The 21,952-nt window shown below is 57.4% G+C and overlaps 1 protein-coding gene across 4 annotated transcripts in view; it reads right to left on the minus strand.

Moving 5' to 3' along the window:
* Positions 1-2,821: 2,821 nt before the first annotated feature.
* The window catches only part of NLGN3 (neuroligin 3), a 40,239-nt gene continuing 21,108 nt past the window's right edge, over positions 2,822-21,952 (minus strand). For 2 of the 4 annotated variants that reach the window (XM_021534556.3, XM_021534555.3), the window contains 5 exons: positions 15,372-15,431; positions 12,612-12,761; positions 10,771-10,956; positions 6,030-6,819; positions 2,822-5,616 (listed from right to left, as the gene is read on the minus strand). In XM_021534556.3, coding sequence (XP_021390231.1) covers positions 4,779-5,616; positions 6,030-6,819; positions 10,771-10,956; positions 12,612-12,761; positions 15,372-15,431 — 2,024 coding nt within the window. In that variant the 3' untranslated portion in view covers positions 2,822-4,778. The remainder of the gene's footprint in view (positions 5,617-6,029; positions 6,820-10,770; positions 10,957-12,611; positions 12,762-15,371; positions 15,432-21,952) is intronic. The other 2 variants (XM_021534557.3, XM_021534558.3) reach the window with 2 other exon arrangements.

Below are 21,952 nucleotides of genomic sequence, written 5' to 3' on the forward strand. Positions count from 1 at the left end.
CCCGGGCCGGGCTGCAGGAGCCCGCGCGCCATCCCTTGCATGAGGGTGACAATGATGCCGGGTGCCTCCCGCATGGGGACGGCAGGGTGGCACCGTGGAGCGGCTGGGGGCCGCTAAGGAGTGCCTCCGCAGCGGGGCGGGGGTCGATGGGCAGTGAGATACCGGGGACGGCCGGTGATGCAGGGCTGGCTGGGGCATAGGGGACACAATCTCAGTCTGCGGTAAACGCCGCACCTGAGTCAGCAGCGCCGGCGAGGAGCGGCGGCGGCGGCGCCGCCCAGGTCCCGCACCCTGGACGGGTTCTGGGGTTAGCGGAGGGCACACTGGGGGAGCAAGGGGCTAGTGGGGCCAAGCTGGCGCGATCAGGCTGGGTGGGGGTCACGGGGGGTATCAAGAGGAGGGCAGACTGGTGAGCACTGGGGTGGGCTAAGCTAAGTGGAACGAAGCACAATGGGAGGTTGGCGCGGGGAGAGGGGTTCCTGGGAGGGCCCTGGGAACCAGGCGGGAGGTCACTGGGGATTCCTGGGAGCCAGGACTGGCGTGGCTGGGAGCGCCGGCGGCCGGGCGCGGAGCGGCCGCCGGCGGTCCGGGCCGTGCGGCGGGGGGTGGTCGCCGGCCGCGGCAGCAGGTGGCGCTGCGGAGCCGGGCCGGGGGCGGCGGGGCCGGGCCGGGGGCGGCGGGACTCAGCGAGGGAATCCATCTAAAACATAGTAAAAACGGAGAAAAGAAACCGACAGGAAAGAGGAGGAGGAACCGGGGCGCTGCTGTCCAGCACGAGGCCCGCCCGTTGTCCTTGCAGGGAGGTGGCTGGGAGGAGCAGAGGTCCCGGGGTGGGCGGGAGCACAGGCAGCCCCCTCGCCTGTTGGCAGCAGGTTAAAGTGCAAACGCCGTCGGGGAAGGACAGGCTGTACTGAACAGCCGTGGCCGGCGCTGCCTCCAGGGCTCAGAAAAGTGCCCCGCCCGCGACGACGTGGGCCAGAAAGGGACTTCTTGTTAATGACGCTAATTGTGAAGTTAATTGATGTCTGAAGTTGCAGCGGACGAGTTCAAAGGCGTGGGCACGTCTAATGCAGAGCGGCTGATGAGATGGGCAGGACTGAGTCAGCAGCATGCGGATGGTGGGACTGAGGTGACGCAGGTGCTGGCATCCTGCTAGGGTCAGAGAACTTGCAGCGCAGCAGGCTGTATGGGCAGCAACGATGGACAAAGTCAAGTTTGAACCATCACTGAAACATCTCCACTGACAGGAGGACTGTTGGGGAGGCTTCCAGAGTCCCCTTTCCCCGGCCATTCTGCTCCTGGCAGGGCTGGCCCTGTGAATGGCTCAGCCTCCTCACTGGATGGTCACTGCAGTGCAGGGGCTGCTGGGTTCCAGGCTTGGACTGGCAGCAGCACAGGCATCCCTGGATCTAGGCTGCTGTTCTCAGAGAGACAAAACCCTCTGGTCTGAGTCAACTGCCAGGAAGGTCACTAGCAGTGGGTGAGCACAGAAATCCTTTGTGCTGCTGCATCATAGGGCAGAGGGGGTTGCAGTCTAAGACTTAACAGCTTGTTCTGCCTGCCTGTGAATCTGCTCTCCTGTGTCCTGGGTGCATCAGAGGTGTGAGGAACAGCACCAGGGCACTATCCCAGTGATGCTTCTGTGAAAAGCAGCATCCCTGCCCTCCTGCTGACTGTGAATCCCCGAGCAGCCAGAGGCCAGTCACAGGTTGCTCACTCCCCTCCAATTCCAGGGACAACTTTGCAGTTGAGTTCCCTTATGGTTCTCCTTGCCAACAGCCCTAAACATGTCCCCTGAAGCAGAGGATGTCTCACAGTTGTCATGCAGATATAAACTGTTCATACCCTCTGGGATACAGTGTCCCTTGAGCTTTGCCAGGTCTCCAAAGGAAAACTGTTGATGGTCAAGGACACCCTGGACAGATGGCAGCCTCAGGAGTTTTGCAAAGGCGGTAGCACAATAGCAGTGGGTTGTCTGTCACCAGCTTGCCTTGGGGTCCTAGCTGAGTTGGCCATGCTGGCAGATGTGGCAGCATGCAGCTGGGGCTGCGCAAGGATGAGGAGAGGGGACAGAAGGGCAGGGAAATCCCCTAATCTGGGGCAGAAAGTCATCACCCCTTCAAAAGGGCACTAGGCACCCTCTGGGATGCCACAATGGGCAGCACCAGGGCTTTTAGGGGGGCCCAGCACAGGGTCTCAGCACGGTGCTGAACAGGGTGACATGTGCCCATGGCACTGGAGCTGCGAAGGTTCCCTGTGGGGAGAAGGACAGAGCCCCACACTCGGATTCCTGCACAGCCTGTCCCCCTGCCTGCCCCGGCTCCCCTGGCTCGGGGCCCTGGCCCTGGCTCCGATGTCTACACGCTGCCTGGAGGCGATTCAGCCCCCCCACTCCGTTCCTGGTTTCCATGGCAACTCCAGTTGAAATTACATTAAGAAGACATGAAACCAGCAGCTTTTCTCTTTGGCAAATAGGGGGAGGGGAGCTCAGCTGGGAAAGGCTGGGAAAGGGGTTTTGAAGTTGGGAGGGAGGAGGCTGTGGGACAGATACGTTCCCACATGGGGTCCCAGTGCAGGGGGCAGCAGGGCTGGGGGGATGTGGGGACACCCCTCCACTGGGGCACATGGTGTTGACAGTCCTGGATGGTATGGTGCCAGCTTGCACGTGGGGGTCCAGCAACCTGACATGGTGGCTGATACCAGGGTCCTCCTGCTGCCTCTGTGAGGGAGTGCCAGGGACGTGAGGACCAGCACAGGGCACCCCACCCCGCCCAGGAGTCCCCGGGCCCTGCATGCTTCAAGAACAGACGAGACACACCGCTATTAAAAATATCACTTCTGTTTTATTTGGAATTTGTTACTCTGCACGGGTGACAGGGTATAAATACATTCTCCAACGAGCATCCTCACCCTCAGCCCTGCGCCGGGTGGGGCCGGGCGGGTGCAGGGCCGTTGTTGTGCTGGCCCCGGGCAGGAGGGCCAGCAGGGCCATCGATGTGCTGGCCCCGGGCAGTAGGGCCAGCAGGGCCATCGATGTGCTGGCCCCGGGCAGGAGGGCCAGCAGGGCCATCGATGCGCTGGCCCCGGGCAGTAGGGCCAGCCGGCACCGGTGCGTCACGGCCGCCAGCACAGGCAGCGTCTGCCAGCCGGACCGTCTTGCACAGGGACAAGATATGGTGTCCCCACGAGGACCTGTCCCTTTCTTCTGCCTCCCCAGACCCCAGGTGCTAGTGCTCACCTTGGGGGCTGAGACTGGGGTACCCCACATGGGATCCCCTGCAGCTCCTTCTCCATGCCCGACCACACCAAAGCCACTTGCCTAGAGCCACGTGTGGCTCAGTGGCCACAGCAGATGCTCCCAGCCCCACATAGACTGCATCACCCCCAGAGTCCCTACCCAGGCATCTGTTCCAGCTGCACATCCTGGATGCCAGAGCTGGGGTCACCCCACCATGGGGTAAAGGCCCCAATACCTAGGAGGCAGAGTTGATGCTGGTGAGCAGCTCACCCTGCTCCTGTCACCCCACTCCTGGCACAGGCTGCAAACCACTGGCTCTACTTTTGGGCAACAAGCATGGGCAGGGAGGGCACAGCACAGCCTGGGACAGCAGTGAAGGAATGTGGGATGCTCCTGGGGGAGCAGGACAAGGTGGGGAGCATGAGGGGCTGTCCTGGGTTCATGGGAGTGAACAGACAGTGCTCAGAGCAGGTGATGCCCACACGGGGCAGTGGGTGGCATTGGCCAGCGGTGGCAGTGAGGGACCGGGCCGGGGGTGCTCGCAGGCAGGCCATTGGATAGGCTTTTTGGCTGATATATGTGGGCACGGGTGACAGAGGAGGGAGAATATCAAAAAATACAAAAGAGCGCAGTTCCACAGTGCGGGAGGCACTGCCCTGCCTGGTGCCCAACTACGGCAGGCAGGCTCCATGGGGGGCCGGCACCGTGCGCACACGCTGGCTTCTAACTGGCTTTTTATTTTATATCAAGAACACTTGGTTTTAAAATCTTTACAAAGGACAAAACGCGGCAACTCCGTTAGTGTGTAAAGAACTAAAGATCTGCTTAAAAAACGTCTCTGCAAAGAGAAATGACTGACACAAAAGAGATTCTCTGCAGCGCAAAGAGGGGCAGAGGTGCCAAGTCTCCAGCCCAGGGCCCCACTCCCAGCATCCCTGAGCCCCAGCATCAGCCCCAGTGCCCGCATCCAGCACGAGGCCAGGTCCCTGGACTCTGCCCATTCCCTTTGCCTATAGCACCATGGCCTAGGGCCACTTCTCAGCACAGTGAAGGAGCCTTTTCCAGGGTCGCCAAGATGCCTGGGGATGTCTGGGCACTGGCCGAGAGGGATGCCCGGTCCCGCTCCTCGTCAGTCCCAGGGTGCTCTGTGGGCTCAGCACAGGGGATGTGAACGCCCCACTGGGAGGCACAGCCATGGCACTGGGAACACTGTGGCCATTGACAGTGGGGCACCCCTGCCCACCTGCACGGGTGGGTTGTGCAGGACTACACCATGTCCCTCCTGCACCCCACTGGCATCCCACGGGGCAACCCACGGGGCCCTGAGGCCAGGAGAGTCAAAGCACTTCTCAAAAGTTAGATAGGAACAAAAGAAAGCGCTGGGGCCACTCTGGTACCCCACAGGTCTCTGGGCTGGGAGCTGCACCGTCCGTGGGTGCTGCCCCTCGGTCTGGGGGCTCTGTGGGCCCCGCTGGTCCCTCTGCCAGTGTCTGCTGCGTGTGTGTGTGTGCGTGCATGCGTGTGCGCCGGCGGCGGGCAGCTATACCCTGGTGGTGGAGTGTGAGTGCGGAAGCCCCGTGCTGTTGAAGCCGGCGGTGAAGGTGTTGTAGGGGTGGAGGGTCTGCAGCCCCACCAGCGAGTTGGGGATCATGGTGATGGTGTTGGGGGTCATAAGCGGGATGTCGTCCGGAGAGCGGCGCAAGGTGAGGGTGTAGTCGGGCAGAGCGGCCAGGCGCAGGGTGTCGTGGGATGGCACAGCTTCGCACTCGTGGTGCCCCTGGCTCACCTGCAAGGAGGGCATCTCCTCATCAGGCGCGTGGGCAATGTCGTTGGAGGCACCGTGCTGGGGGCTGGGCTGCCGGTGCGTGTCCTGCCGGCGCTTGTCCTTGCGGTAGTAGAGGGCGGCGAAAGCCAGCACGTTGAGGAAGAGGAGGGAGGCGCCCACGGCAATGGTGACGCTCAGTTCAGTGGAGTAGTCGCGGGGGCTCTCGAGCAGTGTGCCCGCCTCTTGCTCTGGGCTCCACTTCTCCTTCCCGTTCTCACTGTTGTAGGCAGGCGAGATGGCGGGGCGCTTGGTGGTCCAGATCTTGCTGTTGGGCCGGCGGGTGATGTGGGAGTTCTGTGTCGTGTCGGGTGGTGGCACTTTGGTGGTGGTGGAGGTGTAGTGGAACATATCGTGTAGGTTGTACAGGTGAGGAACCAGGTGCTTCCAGAAAGCCACCTTGGTGGCCCGGTAGTGGTCGCGTACCCGTGGCTTCAGCCCAATGTGCAGGTACAGCTGGTCACGGGGGTTGTACTTGGACCACGCCACCTCCTCAAACCGGTTGGCCTTGGTGTGGATGAACTTGGTGTCCTGGGGGACAGGCTTGTTGGGGTCCCTGTGAAACACAGGCAGAACAGAACTAGCATTGGAAAAAGCCAAAGAAACAAAGAGGGAGAGCTGGATGCAGAGACAGAAACTGAGGGGACCTTTGCCAGCGGTGCCACAGGGTGGGCTGGCCAAAGGTCTTGAATGACAGGGCAGCACCCAGGCCTGGGTCAAGTCTTACCCAAGATAACAAGGGCCAATAAGCCTCCCCACCCCAGTGGCTTGGGCTGGCCATGATCTAAGCTTCTTGCTTTGTGGTTGATGCCATGGCCCCAGTGAAGGTGCAGCACACAGGGACCTCTGGGCACAGGGAGGTCAATGTCCCACAGCTGGGCGTGATAACCCCTCCACCACAGCACAACCCCAGTGAGTACAGCTGCAGTGAGTACAGACCCCCAAGGCACAGCACCCATCCCCACTCACCCTGTCTTGGCAAAGTTGGTCCAGTAGGTCATCACCACAGCGCTGAGCATGACATCGTTCTTGGAGAAGTTGCAGGGAAAGAGGTCTGTGGGGCCAATCATGGGGATCCCAAACACGTAAGGCACCTCATCCCCGTGGGCTGCATCGGACCATGCAGGCTTCATCAGGCTCTGGCAGTGGTGGTAGAAGGCATAGAAGTAGGTGGGGGAGCCATAGCGGGCATGCAGGTCTGCTGTCACCACTGACGGCTCTACCCACTGGTGGTCAGTGAAGAGGGCCACCAGAGTTTTGCGACGTGTCTCAGGGTTGTCCCGGTCGGCCCAGTCTGTGTACATGAACTTGATGGTCTCCCTCAAGGTGTCCTTGCCCTCAGGGTAGCCATAAAGGTTGTCTACAAAGTTGGAGACTGAGTAGTCGAAGTCGCTGCCTGAGACGCCATCCTCAGGGTCCACCACACCCTCCACAAACTTCAGCCCTTCACCCTGGTTGACCCCCAGCATGATATCATAGTTGAGGAACTCGCCCTGCTCCATCAGGATCTCTGGGTCATCCGGGATCACATCCCCGTCAATGACTGGCCCAAAGGCCACATGGTAGCGGGCTGGCTGGATGTCTTGCTCTACCAGCTCCTTGGCAGTCTTCTGTCGCAGGCAGTCCACCATGTCCACGGTGTCCAGCACATTGCAGCCCACCTTGTCAGCCAGCATGCTGGTGTACTTCACAGGCTGGTAGTTCACTGCCCAGCTGGAGAGCGCTGAGCCGCTCTGGATGATGGCTCTCTGGAAGAGACCTGCAATACAGGCAGGGAGTGGAGGAAGCTCTCAGCAGGGTTCCAGCATCCCAGTGCTGCAGTGCAGGATGCAGCATGGAGAAGGCATTGATGCTTTTGTACCCCTGCAAGGACCCAGCACTCCAGCCCACACCTGGCCTTGTCCCTGAGCTGTGCTGCCTGCTGAGCTGGGCTCACACAGGGGGCTCAGCTCAGGGCTGCTGTAGGGATGGCAGGATGGCAGCTGGGAATGCAAGTGGATGCTCCTGGAAGCAACCAAGGGCTGCTGTGCTCCCTGAGGATCCCATTGCAGGGGATGACCCAGTATCCCTGTCCTGGTGTGGGGAGAAGAGGGGCCATAGTTACATCACAGTCTGGCCTTGCCAAGCAGGCTGTGCTACCCCAGCCACCCCAAGTGCGTGTTACCTGGGCCCCTGATGGGCACACGCTGCCCCTGGCTCAGCACCATCCTGCAGCCCAGGTTGGCACCTGCTTCACTGAGGAGCCAGGCTGGGGGCTGGCAGCAGTGGGAGGGTTAACGCCTCCTTGGGGACACTTAACCCTGCCGTGTCCCACCCCACCTCTTTGTCAGAGTCCCCCTCGACCCCCTCCCTGCTGCTTCCTGCCCAGCTGGGGCTGCTCAGTGCCAATCCAGCCCTGCAGGAGCACGCTGCCAGATGCACAAAGAGGGCCTTTCTGCCACCAGGAACACAGAGGGAGTGGACTTTCGCCCTGGAAAACGAGGCCACAAAGGCCCTGGCCCAAGCAGAGAAATGCGTGGCTTCGCTCCAGTCCCATGTCAATGGTGCTTGTGCTCAGAATACAAAGGGTGGTGAGGAAGCAGAGCCTCTGGGCCATGAAAGGCAGCCAGTCCGGGGTGTACCCAGGGGTCCCTGCTCTCCGACCAGCCCTCTTTGCACCCAAGTGCTGCCTGCACCCCTGCCAGACCCCAGCACTTGCTTGCCATGAGGGACTGTTCCAGGTGATCCCTGAACGGGGCTGGCACAGTGGTGTGGTGGCCATGGGGCTGCCCCTGGCATCCTGAAATGAAGAGAAGCCCTGTGCAACCAAGGCTGTGCCACTCTGCAGGGAAGTTGAGCAGCACCTTCCCGCAACAGAAGTGTTCAGAGGCTCCTGGCTCCCAGCCACCATGTCCATAGCTCTTGTCTGCACGCACAGCCCTCACTCTGCCAAGTACCTGACGTACAGTCCCACGCACTGGGACAAAGAGAAGTCACAAGCTCTGTTTGTCACCTCCTGGTGCCCTAGAAAGCCATACCCAGCCTACAGGCTGGAGACTGGCCATGGGTTTGCTTGCTCTGCGCCATCATCCACGTGCCAAGGAGCCAGGATGGGGTTTCCTGGCTCCCTGGAGATGCTGTCCCAGAAGCAGCTATTGCGCCCTGCCAGCAGCATCACTTCCCAGACAGACGCACCAGGCTTGGCTCTGGCCCTGCCCACCACTGCCTGGGGAAGGACAGGGCAGATGATATCACTATCAGCTGGTCATGTCCCTGATGGAACCCCTTCACCATGTCTCTGTATAGCCACATCCCAACCCAGAAGGACCCAGGACTCTGTGAGAGCCCAGACTCATCAAGTCCTCCCACTCAATGCCAGCACCTGACTGAAGCCTGACAAGCAGCCCAGGGAGGCATCAGCACCCCTCACTCCACATTGGACCTCTCCAGCCTGCTGAGGCCCAGGCAAGAAGGTGAAGTTCTGCCTTTCCTTCTTCTTCCCCTCCATGGTGAGGGTCCCAACACACCCTGCCTCCTGCAGGACTGGCTGCCACAGGATAGTGGACTCAAGTGGTGGGGCCAGGACTCTGCCAGAGGGTGGCTGGAGCTGCAGACTGCCACCAGATGCTGCCAGCTCCTGATTTCCTCTTTGCTTTGCCCAGTAGCTGAGACTGGAAACACTTCTGGGGGTCTCTAGGCCAAGCCCTGCTCAAAGCAGGGTGCTGAGTGCCTTGTCCAATTGAGATCTGGAGGGCTGGCAACAAAGGACAGAAGCCCCCACGGAGAAGGAGATGGGGCAAAGGAAGCATACAAAGTTTGCCTGGCACAGACTACTCCTTCCCTGGTATGGCTGGCTGGGGAGAAAAACAGCACTTTGGTCACTGATGAGGAATCAGAGTGAACCTACAAGGCCTGAAGCTGGCAGGGAGCTGTGGATTCCCCCAGCGGCCAGACCCAAAAGGTGCTGTACCAAGCCTCCAGTGTCTGCTTCTTGCAGCACCTGGCAGAGAAGGCACAAATCAGCAGCTTCATTAATCGCTTGTGATCACTAGAAGTTTTATTTTGATGCAGTAAAAACAAACCCACCTGTTCTGCAGGCTGCAACTTAGCACTGCTCCCACACTGTGTTCCAGAGCCAGCTACTCATCCCTGGGGATATGGGTGCCTGGCACAGGGAATTTTTTGAGATCGTTTTATGGCCATTTGGCTTTATGAGACACTGGCTGCAACACTGAGCACTCCCCTCCCTCCTCACAGCATTTACAGCCAGCAGCAGCTCCCCTGCCCCAGCAGTGAGGGTACTGGGCACCCAGCACCTCTGAGATGCAGGGGGGGCACACCAAAGGCACTGGGGCTGGATGGAGCAGCAAAGGATTCGTCATGCAGGTGCAGGGCTTAGTGGCATTAAGTGTAGCATCACCTGAGAAGTGTGGCAAGACTGGCAGGACTATTATTCATGGCTGAAAAGTCACAAGGAGCAGCCCCTCCAATCCACCCGCAGCCTCTCTCCAAGCTGCTCCAGTCTGTACCCCTGCAAGAGGCTGGGGCCACCTGGGCAGCCAAGCACACACTCCTGCACTCCTATGATGGAAAGGAGTACTCTTAGAAGCATTGACAATGCATTACACATAGTGTTCCTTCCCCAGCTTTTCACACTCAGTGTGAGCAGAAAAAACACTTTTTCTTTCTGCAGGAGCTTTCAGCCTGTAAAAGACTCCCCATCATCAGCCATCAACCCTGCTGAGGCTCTGGAGGTCTCCATTCCTGAGTGATTCCCAGGCTGTTGAGCAGGGCAGCAGCTCTTCAGCTTTGAGTGCAATTTGCCATGTGTCTCTGAAGGGCAGACTCATGCCTGTGTCTACTGCTCACACATGTCCTTTTCTCCTCAGCACAACACCTGGAGACCCAGCACTGGAAGATGGCTGCACCCTCATATAAAGCTCATGAGCAGGTCCCTGGCAGGCTGCTCCCCTCTGGACCATATCCGGGTCAGGCTTTGCTCCTATAATTTCCTTTAGGAAGTTTATCAAAAACACCTCTAGTCTCACGGTTAATTTTTTTCCCCCTCAGTGCTTGATGTAAATGTCTTTGCAGGTGGTTTACATGCATTTGCTCTTATTCCAACATAGTCTTTTAGCATAAATAATTCCCTTCTTTATTTTGAGTAAACACTCTTCTATATTTACAGACATTAATCATATTACTTCCATTACTGTGTTTTGCTAGGCGCAGCACTTTCAGCTCTGCCAGTCTCACAACGCAGGGCCCTCCATCCCTCCCCAGGCTCAGGAAGGATGTCTGGGGTGCTCTGTCTTCCCCTCTATTCCAAGATGAATACCCTTCCTAGCACTGAGATCCTTGTTCCCAGTGCCCTGCATGATGCTCTACACCCCCTCCACACCTGCACTAGCAAAACCGGAGCATAGGGCAGGACACCACAGGAGAGGTCCCCACCTCTCCCCCTGCCAAGGGGCAGGCTCTGGGCTGCAGCCTTGTGCATGGGGAGCACCCACTCCATCCCTGGCTCCCACATGCTCTGCCATTGACCTCTTTCTTCCCTTGATGAGAAGGTTTTGCTTCCCATTGAGGTCCAGACTCCCCAGTGGCTGATTAGAAAGCAGGCCTGACTTTGTTAGGCTGGGCAGCAGGACCCGGGTGGGCTCCCCTCCCGGCGTTAGCATCAGCAGGGCATTTGCTCACAGCTGCAGCAGCCTCAGGCACTGACACCTACCTTCAGAGTGGTGGGAGAGGGTGAGCAGGCTGACACAGGAGGCGCCGATGCCAGAGCCGAAGACAGTGATCCGCAAGGGATCTCCCCCAAAGAAGGCGATGTTCTCGCTGACCCAGCGCAGCGCCTGGATCTGGTCCAGCAGCCCATAATTGCCCTTGGCAGCCTGGTCCCCCGTGCTCAGGAACCCTGAGGGTCAAGGGGAGCCCAGTTAGGGATGAGGAAACAGGCAAGGTCCTGATTTCCCACCCCTCTTCCCCAGACCTAGGGTAGCTTCTGTGAGACCTATCCCACCATGAGACTATGCTACCAAGAGAGTTTTGTGAGTTTTAAACTGGAGCAGGGCTCCAGACACCCTCTGGTGGGGTGAAAGGCTGAGCTGCAAACCTCAGAGAGCCTCTCTGGCCAACAACAAGTAGTGACAAGATAAAGAGCACAAAGTTCTGTCCGGGCCATACCACCACCTGTGCTACAGCAGCTCAAGACATCTCGCACAAGCTCCAAGGAAAGCTCAGAAAGCATCAGTGGCTGCAGGCAGGTGAGCGTGTACACAGCCAATGCTTTCCATGGACTAGTGTGGATGGGAGGGGTGGGGGGAGGGAGGCTCCATAAATGCAAGGAGGTTGGCTGGGAAGAGAGAAACCTACTGCAGCTTAAAACACAAAGGCTCTCAGTGAGGAAGAAGGTGAGAAATGCTTTCAATAGCACAGGAAACACCCATGATAAGTTATCACTTTAGTTTGCTTTGACTTTAAGCAGGAAGCCAAAGCCATGGGTCGGAGGTAAAATTGAGGCAGGTAACCCCAGCACGCAGGGAGCGGCCCCAGGTCTGTGCTAGCACTTGGAAGTGGTCTGGCTGGGTGTGGTGCACCACCTCAATCGAAATGATGAAGGCACCAGGTAAATCTAATGTCATATTGCGACTCATGTGTCTTATCTTTGCACCTATCCATCTAAAAGGCTGGACTTCTAACATTAAAAGGTTTTGAATAGGTTTACTATCATCTTCCACATGAAACTATGGGCTCTGGAGGCCATTAGAGGAATGTGCTGCCCCAGATACCAGGCACGAGCCCACGGGAGAGCACCATGCTAGGCTGGATGGCTAGGAAGAGGGCCACAGCTTGGCTTGGAAAGTAGCTTTTCCCAAATCTCTACACCGCTTGTTCTCATACTGCTAAGAGAAGCACGGGTGGTGTTCCACACAAGCCTCCTGTGTCTCAGCCCCTGGGGGTTTCTGCTGCTTCAGGCAGAGGACTGCACTGTCTCTTGACCCTCTGTCCTCATTTTGCCTCTCTAAGACACCAGTGCTTTTGGAAACAGGACTGCCACCCTCCTCTGCATGGCACCTGACACCTTCTATGGTCCCCACTGCAGGCCACCACATCATTGTGGGTTGCTGAGGGGGTCCCAGCAGCGCAACTGGCGTGGAGGCTGCCTGTGCCCAGGGAGGGAGAGCTGCCAGGTCCCCAGGACAGCCAGGCAGTACCCGCTGGCACCTCACCCGTCTGAGCCCTCTCAGGAGGAGATGCTGGGTAAACACATTTATTATTCATTTAACCACAAACCAATATTTGCTTTCAGTTGAGCCAGTTTGTGTAAATGAGCCGGGGTGGGGGCTGCTGCCAGGACCCAGATTAGGCTGTGACCACGTGCTGGGGGCTCTGCCACGTGGCACCCACTTGGCTGCCAGGGCAGAAGGCAGGGGCAGTGCCCACAGCGCATCCCACCAGGCCCTCCGCCCCCCTCCGCCCCCTTTCTGGCTGGTCCAAGTGCGGTCAGACACGAGGCTGTCCCCCTGCCCAGCCGTGCTGCTGGCACAGCCCACGCCAGCCAGCTCGTACCGAGCACTCCAACGCGGTAGTTGAGGGTGATGACAATCACGTTCCCATAGCTGGCCAGGATGCTGCCGTCTATCATGTTCCCCGTGCCCTCCATGTACGAGCCACCATGGATATAGACCATCACCGGCTTGGCCCCGCTGTCCCGGATGTCTGGAAGGAGAGGTGGTTAAACACAGGACCGCAGTGACGGCCACAGCACCCTGCCCGACAGGCAGACCAAGTGCAAGGGCAATGCCAGCTGCCAGGACCAGGGAGGGGGCTTAGGAGCCAAAGCCAGAGCTCTCCTGGGGGCCACAGCATGGACTCCCAAAGCCAAACACCACTGAACCAACCCTGCCAGCCCCTCTCTGGGAGGTGGCTATTGCTGCACTGTCCCCACACTGCTGTCCCCTCAGGGGTCTGAGCACATGAGGGAGGGATGCTGGCTGGACCCTGCTGCTCCTCCCCAGAGCTGGGCTCTGGCATGGTGTGGGAGCCAGGTCAGGTCTGCTGTGGGTGGGAGTTGCAGAGTCCAGCCCCAGGATGCAGCCCCATGTCTTGTCTTTGGCTGGACCAAGCACTCCGTGAGTCCTGGAAGCTGGCATTGTGGAGGGGGGCAGGGATGGGGGTGTGCAGGACCTAGAAGTAGGGGGAAGAGCACTGATGTGTGCTCCAATGTCTTACTCTCCCACTTCCCATTCCCCTGGGAAGGCAGAGACCTGCCTGTCTGGATGTAAACCCATGGCACCCCAGTGCCCAGACACAGACATGGTGATGAGGTAGACCGTGTATGCACGTGTGCATGTCAGGGAGGTGAGCACGGCATCTGGACGAGGACAGGGCATGAGGCATGGAGTGAGGATGGAGAATGGGACCCTCGGAGGAAGGATGGTGGGAGCCCAGGGGACAGGGAGGAGCCACGCTCCCTCTCTTGACTTCTGTTCAGGGGACATTCTGCCCCTTCTACCCCACTGGCTGGAGATCCCTCATGGCCACTCACAAGGGAATAATATCCTGGTGCACCTTGCCCATGTCACACAGACGAGGCAGTTGCACCTGCCATGGAGACAATGCCAGGTCCCACATGCCTGTGCTGCCCAGCCCTGTCCTGGGCTGGCCATCCAGCACCAATGGACTTTGTCCTCCCTTGTGCTCACTCACGCCCAGCACCTCGCTCAGGTGGGCTGGCAGGGCCTGCTTGGCCTCAGCTGCCCCAGGCAGCTGCTGCTCCCTGCCTGCCTCCCTCAGCAGTGCAGCAGAGCCCCACCAGGACTGGGACTCGCGGGGCACAGCCACACCAACGCCAGCGCCCAGCTGGGCTGTTCATGCTCCCTCACGGCCACCCAGCCCCTGCCCATGTCCACTCCTCCCTGTGGTTTGCCTATTGCAGGGGGCTGCAGGCCAGGCTGAATGGTACCTGTGGCCATTCTCACCTCCAGCTGTAGCCCATGGCATGCCTAAAGGTGGCCTCCCATACAGAAAACCTCTTATCTCCAGGAGAATGAGGCTACACCAAACCAGAAACCTGTGTTGGCTCTTTTCCTATTGCCAGAATGTAGCCAGACAAATGCACACACCAGGGGAGCAAAAAGTGCTTGCAGCTCCTCCAGGACAGACAGTGCCTGTGTGGCACAGCTACATCAGCACCAGGACATCTGCTTGAAATGTGAGGGGCAGGAACATCAGTGCCTGTGCCCATGTCTTCTCCTCCATTCTGCACCCTCTCCCTGACACAGGAAGGGCCCTCCTCACGGCAGAATGGCAACAACGTACAGATGTACCAGGAAATAAACAGCTCCAGCGTGCTGCAGCACATTTTGGTGTGTGTGGATTGAGCACAGTCGCCTCACTTAGGCTGAACGCCAGTTTACGCCTGGTACAAGAGATCATGGGGCACAGGTTAGCCGGAGTAAACAACAGGGTTTTAGTACTGCCAAGGAAAAGTTTTTCATCTATTTCCCAGATCCTAAATGCCATCTGCCAGGCCTTGTTCGAGCTGCCCTGGGCCTTCTGCACACCATGAGGCTTTACTGTCCTCAGCACATTAGGGCTGTACCCTGGCCAACTCTTCCTCCTACCTCCTCATAACCTCTCTGCAGCCAAACATGCTGACTCCACAACCTGCAGACAAATCACCCTGTTTTACTAAAAATAGCCTATTCTGCAGCTTGCTTAGTCCTGGCATACATCTAGAATCACATCTGCTTGAAGGGCCACTTGCTCTGTCTTGGCTGGTGCTTGCAAGCAAGACCTCACTTCCACTGGGTGAAGAAGGAGAGAAGTCAGCAGAAGCCAGGCGGGGCTGGACCCTGGGTCTCCTGTGCACAGCCAGACGCCCTTTGGGTGCCAAGTGTCCAGGCTGCTGGCACCGCCACGGCAGGGCCAGGCAAGGGTGGATGAGGAGGTTGCTGGCTCCCGGATGCATGTCACCGACTCTGGAGGGATGAGGCTGGAGGTGGGATGTGACCGGGCTCAGGGTGAAATGGGCCCAGGTGCCCGAGGGCTTCCCTCCTCCCAAGCTGCCATGCTTCCTCCCTGCCCTCGCTCCAGCTGAGCAGGAGCAAACTTCTCCTGAAGCGGAAAAACCCCATGAGCTTCCCCCCACCGGGAGGAGGGGAAGGTCCTGGGTGCCCTGCACAGCCGGCCAGCCTGCCCCCCACCCCGCGCAGCTGCCTGGCACGGCAGACAGACACACACAGGGCTCCCTGGGGTGGCAGCGGATGGCGGGCAAACGGAGCTGCTTTGCGTGTCATGCAGTGGCAGCCTCGAGCACAGAAATACCTTCGTCTTCATCACCGTCATTATCCGCTAAGTCCTCGCCCTGTTTCTTAGCGCTGGCTCCTAGGGACCAAACATGAGGAGACAGAACAAAAAGGAAAAGAAAAGGAAATAAAAATAAAACAAAATAAACAAAAAAAAAAAAAAAAGAAAAAAGAAAAAAGAAAGAAAAAAAAAAAAGAACACAAAAAAAAAAAAAGAGAATTCAAAAATAGCATGATAGCAGAGACAGTGGGGCCACGCCTGTGCCCCACAGCACCGCTGGCTACTCACACTGCACCTCTCCCAGAGCCAGGGCAGTGGTGGGCACGGGCAGGACTGCCCCAGGAGTGTGCCAGAGTGCCACTTCACCCGGGCCCCTTCCCCAATCCTCCCTGGGGAGGGCTGGGGTGGCAGGGGAGGCACGAGTGAGGCTGTGACAGCATCAGCGCTGGTGGTGCATGAGCCTCTCAGAGCACTTGCCCATCCGCCTGCATCCCAGCCTGGCCCCCACCTGGTCATGCACCCTCAGCTCCAGGTAAGGCTCCCTCTCCTAGCAGCCAGCTGGGAACAGGAGCCCTGCTCCCAGCTCTGGCCACTGACCACCAGGCAGGTTTTTGTCCATCACCCTCACATGGTGTGTGGCTCCTTGTTGTTCCTAGCCACAAACCACTGGTACCACTGCATGAGACCACCACAGCATGCAGGGATCCCTCATGACACCTACTCCCATGAGCTGTCTGGCTCCATCCTGCACCAACTCCCTCCTTACAAGACTAGTTCCATGTTTCACTGAGGATTTCAAAGGCACCAATCAGCTTGACCTGACCAAGGCAGATTCCTAAACATATTCGTTTCTGTAACATCCTGAATGCCTTACAGTTCTGTGTCCCTTCACCAACTGGGGCATGGGCCAGCCCAGTAGCCCCATGTGGAATGCTGCTGTGGATGGCTTGCTTTGAGCTTGGCACTCCCCAAACTGCAGCCAGCAGGAGTCAGGAGAGGTGGCCTGTGGGCTGGCAGGGAGCAGGGGTGCTGAAAAACCTGTGCCAAAACCCCACCCCTCCAAAGGACTGTATGCCAATGTAGGCACAAAGGCAAGTGCTCTGTGCTCTGGAGCTCTGAATTTCAGGAAGAGGCTGGGTGTTCTCAGCCCCTGAGAGCTGCAGACCAACACCTGCAACTCCTCTCCTCCCTAATGCCTGCAACAAAAAGTTCCCCAGATGATGGCAACCTCTGGGGAGACAGCAGGGTTTCCCCCAGGTAGGACTTACCCACACAGTGCCTGCACTGCCCAGTGACTTTCCCCTGAGACAAGGGGCTCTGACACCCTGTCAGGCACCCAGCTGATCCCAGAGTTCTACTGCCACCACCAACGGGCCCCATTGACACTGCAAGGGCTTTCACAGCCCCCAGCAAAGCTCCCATGAGCAAGGGGCAAGCTGTGGCTGCATGGAACTACAGGGTTCCATGCACAAAACCGGTCAGAAAGACAAAACTCGGGAGCCATGCTCACTGTCAGTCTGGGAGTGGCATTCTGCAGGTGACACGGGAGGTGGATAACAGAAATGGTAGCATGGAGTGGGACAGGATTTGAATTTACAAGGAATCTGTGATGGGGGAGGAAGAGATCTGGAATGACTGTGAGGCAGCTCCATCAGGGTGAGAGGCTTGTAGAATGCCTTAAGCAGCCATGACCAGCTGGAGAAAATCTGGAGGAGTAGCAACCAGAAACCTCGAAAAATCCAGCAGGTATGAAAAGTTTACAGAAGGCTGGGTCACATGAAACCTTGGAGCAGAGGCATCCCAACATCCCAACACATGAAAGACTACTGTGAGGTGGAACAGCAAGTCCCTCTCAGGCAGTCCTGGGGCTACAGGAAGCAGGATGAGAAGAAAACCTTTCTGGCAGAAAGGGCAGTGAAGCACTCAAAGAGGTGGCCTGGAGAGGTGTTTAAGACCAGGCGAGACACACTGTCAGAAGAGGTGAGGTAGAACTGCTCCTGCCAAGGGCAAGGATGTATCACTTGTTTCTTGTGCTGATTTTCCCCACCATGGTCCAGCGCCCCCACTCCCCACCCCGTCACCTCCTGCTTCACCACCCATCCACCCTCTGAGCATCTCACATCCTTCTCTTTTCAGCCAGCACCACCTCCATCCCTGTCATCTCTTGCCCCAGCATCTTCCTATTGCATCCTTCCCACACTGCCTGCCCAGCCCGCCCCCAGCCACACACTTGGCCGGGCGTGCGCAGCCACTCGGCCTCTTTGCAGGAGGCTGCAAGCTTGACCTACTGTGTCTTCACTAGGAAGAGCTGCATGCCCAGAATGCACTTAAATGACAAAGTACTCGTGCAGTATTTGCTAACCAGTGCTATGCACCAACCTCTTGGTACTTCTAAGGAATAGGGATTTTTCTCTAATGAAGACCACAGCCAGTGAGCCTTGATCCACACTGTACTTCAGAGTTGAGAAGCTGACCACAGGCAGCTGGAGATAATTTTCCACTCCCAAAGACCCTGGTGCTGTTAAAGCCCTGGAATTGGCCAGGCTGCAGCCCTCCAGCCTGGTCTCCTTCAGGGGACAAAAAGTCTCAGTGCAGATAAGAATGGAGGAATTAGCTATGAGGACTTGTCAGGTTGTAAAAGAGGGCAGTGGACAACATCTCTGTGACCTGAGCAACCGTCCTAGCTGAGCAGGGAGGGATCCAGCCGCAGACTGCTGCTGCAGAGTTTGGGGATGGCTGGGACAAGCCTCCAGCAACCTGAGCTTCAGGCACCACGGAAGAGATGGCAGAAAGCAGCACTTGGGAAGCTAAGCAAAGCAGGAGTGCAGTGGTGCAGGCCAGGGGAAGGGGAACAGCAGTGGCAGGTGTGTGGCAGATGCAAAGCACAAACCTCACCCATCAGCAGGAACTGGCCAGGGTGGTTACGGCCAACACAGATTCTTGTGACCACATGGGCTTTTTGCCTCTTGCTGCAATGTTCACCTCCAGCACAACCCACCAATCCCCACAGCTCGTGAGAGCAATCACAGCTTCACTTCCCTCACTTTCCACTGGCTCCTGCCATGTTCAGGGACACCCAGCCCAGGAGGTCTTCCTCTGCTCTAAGAAACACCACCACGCAGAGCCCTGCAGCACCCACTCTCATGAGGATGGGTTCAAGCCTGCGGACTCACAGCTGAAAAAACTAAAAGGGCTCGTGGCTCTTATTCTCCTTACCCATCAAAAACACCCTCCACTAACCCAGGAGGTGAATGTCTGTTGTCTGGCACTTCACTTTAAGCTGACTGCAAAGTGACATTGTTCGGGCCGATAGGAAGGATGCATATGCTCTTATCGGAAGCACTAGGAAGATTTAAGTTCAAGTTTAGTAAAAAAAAAAAAAAAAAATCACTTTGCCTGAAACACGGGCATCCATGCTGGATTTATTCTATCTTAAGTAAACCATACCAGCAGCACTGACACCAGTGCAAACAGAGATAAAGCAGGGTAAGGAGCCTCAGTTCTCAGAGCCTTCATTCTCAGCATGGTGTGGATAAGAGAAGAGCAGGAGCCTGAGATGACACCTTTCCAGTTCCAAATGTCTCTTCAGAACACCCATAGGCAGCTCCAGCACCCTCTCCTCAGCGGGAGCTCCCCGGGGCACCCACTCCTGCAAAGTAGACACGATGCTGCAGGGAGCAGGAGCCTCTGATGGCTACATGCACCCAAAGGTACACCTGCTGCCAGCCACAGCATCTCAGCTGCCTCTCTGGTAGTGACAAAGAACAGGGTCAAGAATGGTGCAGCTGTTGAACCTGCTGCTGCACAGGCAGGGACAGCTCAGCTGGGACCTGTGTCTGAGGGCCCTTCCAGCTCCAGGACTGCAGCACACCTTGGTGCTGCCCTGCCCCTCCCCGCCCTGGAATGATGCACAGGAGTTGTCTCCATCTCTGAGCGGATTCTATAAAAGCACTGCATCTTCTCACGCTCTGCTGCCTCCAGCAGCACAAACACCGACCCTCACCTTTGCAAATCGCTCCCCGGAGTGGAAGCGGAGCACCAGGGCGGTGGTCTGCCCACAGCCAGCTCTGCAAAGCAGCAGCCTTTGAGGGGGCTGGGAAGAAGCTTCCAGCAAGGAAGCACTGCAGAATTTGTGCAGCTGTAGGGAAGCCTCAGCTGGTACTTGGACAAGTCAGCTTCTTGGAGAGCAGCAGAGAAGCTGCCGAAGTGCTCCCTAAGCCCAGGAGCTGCTGGGAGCTCCAGCCACCCTCACACAGCAGAGGAAGACACTGGGCCTGCACATTTGTCTCTGTAATGTCGCAGACTCCTCACAGTCCCAGCCAGAGAGATTTGGGCATTCACTAATGAAAACCAGGAAGAGCTGCTAAGTGCGGGGCAACCACATTTTTCCCCTCCAAAAATGACATCCACCTCCTCATGCCCTGCCCAGGCTGGTGAGGAAGGGAAGGAAAAATCATCTTGGCATCTACCACAGCCAAAAACAGGCTGGAAGTGTTGGCAGCACAAAGCATGGGGCAGAGCTGCATCTTGCACATAGGTACTGTACTCTCAGGAAGTGTGTCTGTGCATGTGTATGTGTACATGGTCTTTGGGTGGGCAGCACTATTTTTGCAGCAAAATCTGAGCCTCAAATGAGCCTCAGTACTGTCAGCTCTCCTGGCACCATGCATGGCTAGCTGCTCTCAAAGCACTGCTGCCCGGTATTGCTACCAGAGAAGGGACCAATGCATATGGAGGAGACTGGCATTTAGACAATTTCCACATAGGAAATGACTGTGGGCAACTGGGCACGGAAACAGGGATGTTTTTCTGTCCCAGAGATAAACAAGTGTGACTGATAAATTCTTAGTCCTTTGTCTGCTCTGAAATACACAGAGCTTAGCGGTAGCAAAAGTCATGAAAATTCCAGTAAGGTGGGAGCTGAGGAATTTTCAACCACCAAAATACTGTTCTGTGAGAGGAGAGCTTATCACTGCTCATCTGTGGCCTTAGAAATAGTAATCATAATTATTCCAGAATGAGTCAATGTTCAAATGTTCAACCTGAGGAAATGAGCATTGCAGGTACATTACCCTCTCCCCAAGCATTACTAACCTAGGATACACAACGAGGAGTGTGGGAGCTTCTGTGTTTCATCACAAGTGACTCAAATTAATTCAAGCCAACAGCTACCAGAGCCTGGCCAGAGCTGGAGGGAAGTGCAAGTGTCTGGGTGCTTTAATTCTTGGCACGCCACACCTGATGTCCAAATGGCTGGCACTGGGGATCTGCTGGTCCATGAGTCAACAGAGGCCAGTGGGGACAAAGGGAATGTCCCCCACCGGCTCCCTGGGAGGTGACCAGAGGCAACTGCAGATGGGCTGCAAAGAAACCCAGCCTGTGAGCGGAGCCAGCAGGGAGGGAAACCCAGAAGATGAGCAGCACACCCAAGGTGTTTTGTCATGCCTTATATCATCCCCTTCTCTGGCAGTAACTTGGAGCCTGCTTCCCTGGCCCTGGCTGCAGGGCTGGGGCTGGCGGGGGTCTGCCAGCCCTGGCAGCCGGTGGGAGGGCCGGGAGAGGAAGCGCTTTGAAGTGGCTGGTGATCACTGGCACAGCCGGCTCCGGAGGCAGCGTGCAGAGACTCCCTAATGCGGCAGCCCTTTCAGGGGCAGCCTTGGCACTCAGAGAGATGGCGTGTGAATAGCCAGGACAGCAACAGGAAAAGCAAAGCAAAGAAACCAAACAACAGAACTGGGGGAAATGGCTGGAAGGAAAGCGCTCCCCAAACCTCCAAGCCCAGCTGCACTGACCCCACCAAACCCAGGGGTGCAGGGAGACAGAGGCTGGGATGCAGGGATGCTGCTGCTGCAGGTTGCCCAGGACAGCAGCCCGTGCCAGCCAGGCGCCCTGTACTGAGCCTTTCAGAAGAGCTTGGCTGCCTGACCATCCACACGTTCATCTTTAGGATGCACAGAGCAGTCAGCTCTCCCTGCCTGCAAGGGAGCTGTGTGGAGGGATGGGTGAGGCATTGGGTTTGACATGGAACCAAGCCAGCTACCATTTGTACATCTCTACTCCCTCGCGCATGTCACTGGTTGGGAATACAGGATCATTTAGGGGCAACTGGAGAAGGTCAGTGGAGGCAAGGCAAAGCAGATGTGTCTGAACTGGAGGTGCTCAGCTGCCCATGGGGCAGCTAGGGCTCAGGGAGACTGCTGTGCCATGGGCTGGAGACCAAACCTGGCAGGACTGGTACTAGCATGGGAGTGTGAGCAGTGGGGAGCAGCCTTGGCAGGCACAAGACTCAGGGCAGAATCTACAGCATTTACACAGCCAGGAGAGGCTTTATGCTTTTGACCAAGGAGCTCTGGATGCAAAATCATCAGGGATGCAACGGGGGGAAAGCTCAGCCCAGGATGGACTGCAGTCCCCCATCACACAGGTCCTTCCCTGAGCAGGTCCATACACTCCCCAGTGGGGTGACCCAACCCAAAGGGTGGATGCATTTCAGTGCTACCTGCCACCAGAGGCTACCCCTCATGCCCAGGGATGGGGAGGCTGTCAGTGCCAGTAGGATGAAGGTGAGAGTGCAGGCTCAGCCCAAGAGAAGCTGTTCT

Source organism: Lonchura striata, chromosome 14, assembly GCF_046129695.1.
Source record: "Lonchura striata isolate bLonStr1 chromosome 14, bLonStr1.mat, whole genome shotgun sequence".
NCBI classification, from domain to species: Eukaryota; Metazoa; Chordata; class Aves; order Passeriformes; family Estrildidae; genus Lonchura; species Lonchura striata.